This window comes from Frankliniella occidentalis, unplaced genomic scaffold, assembly GCF_000697945.3.
Source record: "Frankliniella occidentalis isolate FOCC.00 unplaced genomic scaffold, Focc_3.1 Scaffold303, whole genome shotgun sequence".
Classification (NCBI taxonomy): Eukaryota; Metazoa; Arthropoda; class Insecta; order Thysanoptera; family Thripidae; genus Frankliniella; species Frankliniella occidentalis.
The window spans coordinates 380,748-390,599 of NW_026267428.1; the positions used below are offsets into that span (position 1 = coordinate 380,748).

Here is a 9,852-nt window from a genome sequence, read left to right on the forward strand (position 1 = left end):
CCCGTGCCTACAGTAGAGTCGCGCCAGGATGGTCATCACGTCCGAAAAAGAACGGCACCCTGAAATGAGCCCAATGCAGAGACAGGCGAGCCAGGCAGGCGGGCCGTAGCAGGGCCGTGGGTCACCGCCACCGTCGCGGGCCCCGCGCGGGGCGGGGTCGGGGTCGGGAGGGGGCGTCCCCATACATCCTCGTCTCACTCGACACAGAGACGACGACCGCGCGTTCGCATACGGTTCCCCCGCTACGGAGACCGACTCTACAATCCGCGATATTGAAGCAATAATCGCTCTCATGTTAAATCAGTTATTTATTTGTTTCAAGTGAATAAACGCGTTGGTCCATAGCGTGGCAGAGGCTGCATGCCTGCCAGGCGCCTGGCCGGCCCGGCCGTAGCGCCTGTGAATGCGAGGTAGGCAGCGCGCTGGGCGCGGCGCTTGGGCGGGCGGCCCGCCCTGCCCGCCCCGGGCGCCGTGCGCCGCCGCCGGGCCGCCGGGCCGGGGCGAGCTTTATAGGTACTACTGGCAGATGAACCAGATCACCAAGGGTAGGTTGCCTTGTCTCTGCCGTGTCTGCGAGGTGTTCAAGTTCTCGCGCAGGTGGCCGTCACCGCCAGAGTGCCACATACTAGTGCCACGAGCTGGCCCCCCTGCTTGGCCGTGGCCGTGGCCTCGGGCTGCATGCATATGACCCCTCCCCTCCAGCCAAGGCCTGTGCACGAGTGCGTGTGCGTGTGTGTGTCCTTTAGGCGACGCCATCGGTCCTCGGTGCCGGCGCCCTGCGCGGGGAGAAGAGGAAGGGGTGAGGGGGGTTAGGGACGACGCCGTCGGGGCGCGGCTGGGTATAAATGGAGACGCCCCGCCTCTCTCTGGAGGAGTCGCGCCGGTCCCTCGCGTGTGTGTTGTGTGCAGTGCAGTGCAGAAGGCTGGAGTGCGCGAGTGTCGGAGCAGGACTAAAAGGACTTAACTCAGGTAGGAGAGAAAAGACAAACAGCTGAAGAAAATGAAGGTAACCGCCGGTTTTTTGCTAATTCGTGTATCGAGATGGTTATGGTGGTTGTGGCACAGTGATTGGACCAGATATGTGCGTTTAAAAAGTGTTTTGTGAAAATCATTTAGACTCTTAAAGAGAGTATACAATCAAGGCAAAAAGAGTTAAGCCCCTCTGATGGCGACATTTCAAGGTGAAAGGCGAAAGGGTTCAATTCTTTATGCGGAGATGGTACGTATGTTTTATTGTAGATATTTTCCCCGTTAGATCGATGCATACCCTTCTAATATTTTTAGACCCTTTGTCTAGTACCGGTAAAAGATTTGAAAATTTTGATTATGGATGTGTAAAATTAACTTGCCAATTATTTATTATTTTTTTTCAATGGCTAGAAAGAATAGATTACGTTTTCGACCAGAGTTGGTATTTTGTTCTTCTTCTGGTGTGAAAATTGCTATGAGATAATTTTAGTGCCCACCACCCCGCCGAAGCGACCGGACGTGGACGTGACCCCCCGGGGCCTCGGTACCGTTTCGATTGCCGGGGGGAGGGGGAGGGGGGGGAGACGGGGCCTGGAGGATATGCACAAGAGGCGCTAGGCGTGCCGCGCGAGGATGGGGGAGGGGGGCGAGGGGGTTGCCGGAAACGTCGTGAGTGAGTCATTGGCGACGGTGCAGCACGTGTACTGGTTCGGGGCCGAAAGACTCACTGTCTCTTCACCTTTCTGTCCTCTGTTGCAGATCGAACAATGGAGCGATTCGTCGTACGTATGCTCGGTAAGCCCGTTATTCTCTGTCTAGGGAACAGCAGTAGCTATGTTTTTGCCTTACCATGTCTTTATCATTGCGCCCTTCCTTCCTCCTGCAGTGCCCGTCTTGGCGGCCGCGGTGGTGTCTGCCTTCCCCAGGATCAGGGTAAGTCGAGGACAGTCCTGATGTACTCGGCCAGGGTGCGCGCGGCCGTCAGCATGACGGTTTGCTTTGTGCACCCGCAGGTGGCGAGGGACACTGGGGCGGCGCTGCGCATGGGGCTGCCGTCCAACGCCACGTCCATCCGCTCGGACGAGATGCTGTCGGAGAAGTTCTCGTGCGCGGGCCGGCACTACGGCTACTACGCGGACCCGGACAACGACTGCCAGCTGTTCCACGTCTGCCTGCCCGTGCAGTTCGACGACGGCCGCGGCTCCATGTACAAGTGGAGCTTCGTGTGCCCCGAGGACACCGTCTTCAACCAGGAGACGTTCACGTGCAGCAGGCGCGAGGACGCCATCAACTGCCAGGACTCGGAGCGCTTCTACGGCCTCAACGAGGACCTGGGCGTGTCGCGCAAGCAGCTGCAGCAACAGCAGCAGCAGCAGGAGGAGGCCGAGGAGGCCGAGCCCACCGACGACAGCATGGCCGAGGTGGTGGAGGACGTGCCGTACCAACCGGCGCACGCCGCGGTCTACCCGCACGCCGTCGAGAGGCCCACAGAGGCGCGGCCGCCGCCGCCGCAGCAGGTGCACCAGCTGCACCAGCAGGCTGACAGCGCCATGCAGCAGCAGCAGCAGCAGCAACAGCAACAGCAGCAGCTGCATCAAGCCTCGACAGACCCGTTAGACGACGGTGTCAGTAAATACGGAGCCTTCACCACCATCAGATACTAGAAGCGTGGCAGAAAAGGAGAACAGAAAAACACAGGCCCTGTTGCCATGTTGTTTTTTGGTTGTTGTCCTTCCTGCAGCCCCTCCCGCTCTTCCTGCCAATGCTTTCCATCTTTCTAATTATTCCCCCACCCCTTTCCCTTCCTTTTCCCCGCTACTTCGCCTCTGAATCAGTCTTGTCTTGTACATGCACCTTACTTGCACACTATCTATTTATTTGTCAGGCATGACTCACAGGTAGAGGAAATCTGGTCCATGAGTTCCAACACAACTTACCTGCCCTTCTTATTCGGTAAGGTAGTGTTGGTTTGTTCTTTTAATTGGATAAGATTGCCTCTCTAAAATTGAGCCTTGGTCTGCCACCTAAAAATGGTAAATCGATGCTCAACTGTCATAATAATAAAAGAAAAAAAGAAACATCTATGCTAATAAATTATGTACTGTAAAACTGTTTTCAGCATTCACACTTTACTGTTCCTACTCTCTTCTAATATTAACCATTTGATTACTAGAAATTACATCTTCCTGAGAAGCACCAAATTCTCACAATTTACGTTAGACGTAGTAATGCTCCATTCATTAAATTAGTGTCAGATTGATGTCATGAAGGATGATGTGAAGTCATTTATAATGCAATTAACTTGGGTCAAAAAATATATATTGTTACATTTCGGCACAAACACTCGGGATGATTTAAGAAACTAAAGTACTCAAAAACAGGAAAACTAAGACAGGAATGTCACTTTAAATTAAAAGTTGATCACAAAGATACAATAATAAATAAACTAGGGTATTCAAATAAATTTCTAAACTTTTCTAACTGGTTACATATTGACTGAGGCAGCGAGAGAGCATACTCTACATCTGTATTTAATGTTAAATATTGTCTAAAGTAGTTCCTGTGATCAACTAGAATTCTAAAACTCTAGTCTTTATGATACCATTTCCTAATAGTATTATCCATTGAATATGTGGTCAGATTATCAATTGGATGAATAATAAAAGGTATAGATAAAAGTCCAACAGCAGTGGTAATATACTTACGTGTTGGCTTAGGCAGTTTCGTAGTTTTTTTCAAGAGGTAGTAATTTGCAACACAAATCCTGTTTATGGTAAATCCTGGGATAGCTATAGATGCAAGAGTCTGCCAGAGGAGAGTATCTGCACCAGCAATGATAACCTTCTTGTGAGTGTATGAAGCGGTTTCATCAACTGCCGACAGGGACTGGAAAATTACGCCATAAGATACTTCAGCAAAACAAATTCCTTTTTATATGTTCATGGTTTAAAAAAATAATCAACATACCTTCTTCATTTTTACTACTTTGTCTCTTACATCAGCTAGGACATAGAGAAAAGCTGATGCATAGCTTAAATTCACAACTGTTTTGGGGATTAGTGGACGAAATGCTTCGCCAACCTCATTGGTGTATCCTGCACAATTTGGTGGAGGGAATAAAATATTATGAGTGTTCGATAAAAATCAGCAATCACTGAGGCAATTTAAAAAATAGTTGACCTACCTATGAATCTGAGAGGAGTGTCACGATAAATGTCAACTTCTTTTGGCTGCTCCATAACTGGTTGTTCCTTAACCTATTTGTGAATGATGAAGCAACGAGTGAGCCTCTTGAAATAGAAGCACCCAAGAATATAATTAGATAGTAAGATAAATTTGACACCTATTACAAGTTTAGTTTGGGTATGACATGGAAAGATTAAGGAAAATAAATCAAAAGAAAGGGCACTTTGCGTCGTCTGCGTCTGCCGTTTGCTAGATTGCCATACCCACCTCACTTTACACAGCCTACCCCCACCACGCCTGCCGGCCCGTGCGCGAGCCCGATGCGCGGCGGCTGCAGGCTGCAGCTCGCAGCTCCAAGTCTGGTGGTGGCTGATCAGCGCAGAGGCGGCTTCAAATTTAATTTTCTGAATTTGCTCGGGATTTTTGTGGAACATGCTTAATTGCAGAGGATGTTCCAAGGTAGAAAGTCCAGTAGTGAATCAAGTTTGATCGTTGTCAATTCACTTAAATATCAATTTAGATAGATCAAGTTCATTGTGCGATTCTGGTATCTTGTTCACCTCTTGAAAAGTAAACCGTAATATAACCCTTTCAGCAGTTATCTACTAGCGCAAAATACTGAGGGATGAGAGACGTAATGAGAATAATACATTAATTTATTTTCTTATCTACTAATCATCTAGTTGTTTCATTGGATCTAAACGATATAAACTTGTATTTCTTTCCGTTTTCTTTCCGGCACACTATATCAATGCCACTATTAATTAAATTTAAAAAGTGCTGCCTCTGAATTTTATCGTCTACTTTACTATACATCTTTTTTTTGATATAGTAGCAGGGTTTAATACAGTGGCAACTCGTTGCCTGTAAAATATTTCTCATGATGTGACTTATGCAACATATTTCTTACAAAAATAATTTTACAAAGACTAATATTACATCTTTCAAAATTCTTCTCTTAACGGTCTTTGACCAAGGTTTTATCACTGTCAAAAGTAACACAAATTCGTTTAAGTGACGTCAATGATTCACTTTTACTTCCTTTTATAAATCTAACAAGATATTAACATTTTTTAATGAAATAAGCAAAGCAAAGATGTATGCTTTTGTTCCAAGGTGCATGAGCAAACAAACAACAACATTCAACATATTTATGTGACAGTGGTGGGACAAGAAGATTAGAGACATGTTTTGTAAATTATTTCTCCAAAATAGTTCAGCCTTACAAAGTGGAGCAGGGATATTGCAACAACAGAAAACTGAGAAAACAATTTTTTTTTCATAAAGATGCAACTGATATCACTGTTTATCCTAGCTACATGGTTTAAACTGATACAGTGGCTGTATCACCTGATGCAAATTAACAGAACATTTAAAGGTGGCCCTCCAATGAAACTTGGAACCCATCACCCATCATTTCAGATTTTGCTGTTTTTGATGCTGCCCGAGTTTTCCTAAATTTAATTTGGAAGTTTAGTAATGCATTAAATACATTTTCACAAATTATGAACATATTTGAGTGACCATATACGGGTCTACTCATGCCTGCAAAATTTGTGAAAATTTGTTTATTGCATTACTAAACATTTAGCAAACTTGGGCTGCATCAATAAAATCTAAAATGATGGGTGATGGGTTCTAGGTTTCATTGGAGGGCCACCTTAACAGAGTACCAGATGCATTTGCGCAAACGTGCCAATTGTTTAGCAAAACCAAATCAAAGAAAACTCATTTGAATGTGAAAATTATAGTGAGACTTCTAAATGTGCCCCATATTTAAATCTGTTGATCTTTTAACTGTTAATTTGCTTAATGCCAAAAATTGCCAGCAGAAATAAGCGATATAGTCCGGCACACGATTATTGACTTCTTTCAAAATATGATTCCTTGCATGACAGAAAAATATTTTTAATACATCGTGTTTCTTTTTAAAATTGGTGTTTTACAATGGGCTTTGCTTTTAAATGACTCATATGGAATTGTCTTTACAAGATCCATATTAATTTGTTACACATATTTGGTAAATTGACAACAAACAAACTTTGCCTACTAGACATCCGACTCTGAACCATCCTCCACAATTAAGCATATTCCTCAAAAATCCCGAACAAAGTCAGAAAATTAAATTTTAGCATCATTTGCAGCTGCATGCAAAGTGCTGATCAGCCACAGCCACCAGCGACTTCGCGCTGCAGCTGCCGCGCATCGGGTTCGCGCATGGGCCGGCGCGCATGGTGGGGGTAGGCTGTGTAAAGTGAGGTGGGTATGGCAATCTAGCCTGCCGTTTGTGTTGTGATTTCTTCTTTCTATTCTTCTTCTTCCTGTGAAGTCTTATCAACACGAAAACTTTTCTCGGTACCTAATTTGGTTTTTGGAATTCGATTACCCGCACATTTTTGGAAATGCGTTTCAAAAAATATCCATTATTTCAGAAGCGAGAAAAATATGCAAATTTTAATCTCATCAAGAAATGTTTTCCACATTTTATTTTTAAACTTTTTCTGTTGGTAGCGTTGGAGGGGTCATGAACTGAATTTAGGCCCCTCCCCCTTTTTGAAGCAGAAGCAGACCGTATAGTTTGCCGCTCACCGATCGTGCGTTCAAGATGCAAGTATTTTGTGAAGAAACTTTCAGAAGGTACGTAAATCCATTCATAATTCGTACACTGTATTTTCGAGATGAATATGACCTTTTGCATTGCCCGGTTTGCACGCAATGTCTTTCTCTGTACGTCGACTCATGGAACTTATGTGGATGGTATACTTAGGTTATGTACTTCTATTTCTGTACCACTGAAAAAAAAAATCACATGAGCATTCCTAGTATATTTTTCTCAAGATCTTATCTTCACTCTTGGCATGCTGTATATGTCATTGCTTTCCTTCTTATAATTTTCTTTGTTGCGTTGACCACTATGATAAAATTGAACATTTAAATGAATTTTGTTTTATTACTATTTGCTTTACCATTGATGATTGCCCTATGAAAAATCTGCTTATCCTTCCGTTTATGATTGACAGAACTTGAAGTGTGAAATCTCTGAATCAGTAGTCATTTCTTTCTGCTGCACAAGGTCTGCTTTGGAGGAGTGGTGAGTTTCGACAATTAATTGATTTAATAAACACTGTTTTATGATTTGATGTGAGTAAACCTGTAGCATGCAGTGTTATTAGGTCGTGATTTTTGGTTTTGTATTTCACTTCCCCCTGGGCCCTGATTAATTTTATTGATTTCCAAATCATAGATAACCAAAAACTGTCATTAACAGTAGTAATTTACTTAATTACAATTTCATGACTGACATCATTGCAGTATTTGAATTGAACTTTTGCTCGCTGAGTCGTCTAGGTAGACTATCTGTTCTGCAATAATCTTGGAGCATTGCGAGTGTAGACCTTTTAACACCAATCTAATTAATTCTTGGTTCATTAGCGTGGATCAGTGTAACACGTGCTTAGCTAGGCTACTGCTTGTCGCTTTGGCTGCCTACTTCTGAGGCGCCGTCGCGCACCGTCGCTGCCACTGAGCGGCAGCAGCGGCACGCTTGCAGCTGGCACGTAGAACGGCCGCCGCCCGGTGGGTAGGCAACCCATTCGGCTTCAGCGTAGCGCTCGATGGCGATCGACTACGAGCTGGAAGAAATACTAGCCACTACGGTCCTGAAGCTGATCTCTCCTAGCGGGTGCAGATACTGGACGTTGTCATGTGTAGTCATGTGTATATACGCCGGTTACGTTTTATTTTGGTCTTGAGCAACCCGTGCTCCGTATATTAGTGCCAGAGCTTCACTCGCTTGCTCGCTCGGCAATGAACACCGCCCATTCAAAGGTTCAGGGACGTCCTGTTCATTGCGCTATTCACTTTCATCTCGGCTCGAGTTCGTCGACCGGCGTATCGCTTGATCCGAATCCGACGTGACAGAGGACCCGCTGCTGCCGTAGCCGGTCCCGCCAGGGTCATGGTGTGTTCGAGGAACAGGAAACTGATTTCTGCTTTTAAGTATTTTTGTCGCCTCACAATTTATGTCTGGCGTCTGACGCCGCCGATCACTCCAAACTAAAACAGGTGTCACGGCTGGAATTTTTAATTGTTTTTCTGGTTTATTTGCTGCTTGAAGTAGTCCAATGCGCGCGCGCGCAAGTCTCGCGACGACACATGACGAGATTTCATTTTCTTTTTGCGGTGGTCTGATCTGACTGGCTCGGGTGCCCCGCGCCCATGGCCTGCTGCTGCTGCACGCTGGCCGGCCCGGCCGGCCGACTGACCGCTCCACCTGCCCACTCTGGTCTACGCCAGTCTACGCAAACACGACGACGTGGGAAGGGGTTGATTTCGTCTCGCATTCTGCATCTGCTGACGTCACATGTGGTCTGTGTGTTGACGGCCGGCCCGGCCTGGAGGGGAGGGAGGGAGGGGTCCAAAGGTGTGCGCTTGCTTGGAAGTCGCCGTCGCGTCGCGTCGCTCAGCCCGGGGCTAGGACGGTAGAACACCGGGGCTCGGATGGCTCGCCCGGGGCGCATTGCAGTCCTCCCTCCTCCCTTTGGACCCCGCGCCAAGCTCCTCCGCGGCCTTACACTCCATCGCGGTGCTCGCGCGGGCTGGAGCTGGGCGGTAGTGCCAGCCAGGGTACGGCGGCACGGCGGCGGCAGGGCAACCGTTTGGGGAAACATCACTTTGACGCATGATACAGTATGGCTATTACAGGACCCCAAGCAGACGTGGCTTAGCGGGGGGGGGGGGGACGACAATTGCTCCTCGTGTCGTCTTTAGTGAGCTGACTGCTGCCTGACTGACAGGTAGGCTTCTGAGAGTCCTATGCTGGCTGTACAGTATATGACTCTTATGGCAATCTATGCTACAAAACCCCCTGTAGGCAATCCACACGGTGCATTTTCTCGCCCCCTGTTGTCCGACGAGTACCTTTTAAACCACACGCGCCTGCTGCCGGCAAGGCCATATCACACGGCGTCTTTACATCAAAGGAATGTTACCCCGGTTGCCGGCCTCGCCCTGCTCCCTCCCCCTTCCTCCCCCTCCCCTCCACTCTCCCCAACCCTCCAAGCGGCGAGACGCGCCGTTTCATTATTTCGACATTGACACGTGAGAAAAGCGCGGGAGCCGCCGGGCTCAGCAAACGGAAGCCGAAGTCAAAAGAGAAATAAACGAATGCGCTCGATGCCGCAATGTTTAATTCCTGATTCGCCACCACGCTTTGATTAGAAAGTCACTCTACGCCGTGAAAAGAACCATGCATCTTTGCGATTCGAAGTACATCGTGTCATCACGGGGGAGTTCTTTTATCATCCTCATTCACTATGGTAAATGAGGACTTGTCAAACCAAGTGTGAATGAGAAGAAATAGTACAGTGTCCATGTGTCCATGTGTCCATGTGTCTAATTTTACGACTACATAGTGGTAGCTGTTTGGTTCTTTTTTTACGGTGCAGTGCGCAGCGACTGCGTCGCGCGGCCCAGAAAAAAAATCATTGCGCCGTGGAGAGTTCGCATTATCCGCGAGAACGCGCATAAAAAGCTCGCGGGTATCGCGGAAAGCCCGGCGCACCGCCGCAATAACTTGGTGAAACGGCTGCTAGCCGGCGTGCGTATGGGTGCGGTGTGTGTGGGTCTCTGGGAGAACATCTGCACACCTGTCTCTCTGGCTGCGCCGGGGGTGGGTCGGGTGAGGTGGCAGCGGGG

General features: G+C 47.3%; 3 protein-coding genes across 5 annotated transcripts in view; 2 read left to right on the top strand and 1 right to left on the bottom strand.

The window, feature by feature from the left end:
* The first annotated feature begins 830 nt into the window (after nucleotides 1–830).
* LOC113208450 (uncharacterized) lies at nucleotides 831–3,082 on the top strand. The gene is made up of 4 exons (XM_026425446.2): nucleotides 831–969; nucleotides 1,729–1,764; nucleotides 1,856–1,902; nucleotides 1,983–3,082. The coding sequence occupies exons 1-4, from the start codon at nucleotides 846–848 to the stop codon at nucleotides 2,631–2,633; spliced, it is 858 nt and encodes a 285-aa protein (XP_026281231.1). The 5' UTR covers nucleotides 831–845; the 3' UTR covers nucleotides 2,634–3,082.
* Nucleotides 3,083–3,271: 189 nt separating this feature from the next.
* Nucleotides 3,272–4,431, bottom strand: LOC113208451 (mitochondrial fission process protein 1). Of its 2 annotated transcripts, XM_052273797.1 has the most exons (4): nucleotides 4,313–4,419; nucleotides 4,154–4,226; nucleotides 3,937–4,064; nucleotides 3,272–3,855 (listed from the first exon to the last, which is right to left on the bottom strand). In XM_052273797.1, exons 2-4 carry the CDS (start codon nucleotides 4,206–4,208, stop codon nucleotides 3,556–3,558), a joined length of 483 nt encoding a protein of 160 aa, XP_052129757.1. In that variant the 5' UTR covers nucleotides 4,209–4,226; nucleotides 4,313–4,419; the 3' UTR covers nucleotides 3,272–3,555. The 2 variants fall into 2 exon arrangements, with proteins under 2 accessions (XP_052129757.1, XP_026281232.1); XM_026425447.2 differs by having other exon boundaries at nucleotides 4,154–4,431.
* Nucleotides 4,432–6,688: 2,257 nt separating this feature from the next.
* LOC113208425 (elongation of very long chain fatty acids protein AAEL008004) overlaps nucleotides 6,689–9,852 on the top strand; it is a 52,323-nt gene continuing 49,159 nt past the window's right edge. The window contains exons 1-2 of one of the 2 annotated variants that reach the window (XM_026425395.2): nucleotides 6,689–6,792; nucleotides 7,176–7,246. The gene's annotated coding sequence lies outside the window, so the exon portion shown is untranslated. The remainder of the gene's footprint in view (nucleotides 6,793–7,175; nucleotides 7,247–9,852) is intronic. The other variant, XM_052273795.1, reaches the window with a different exon arrangement.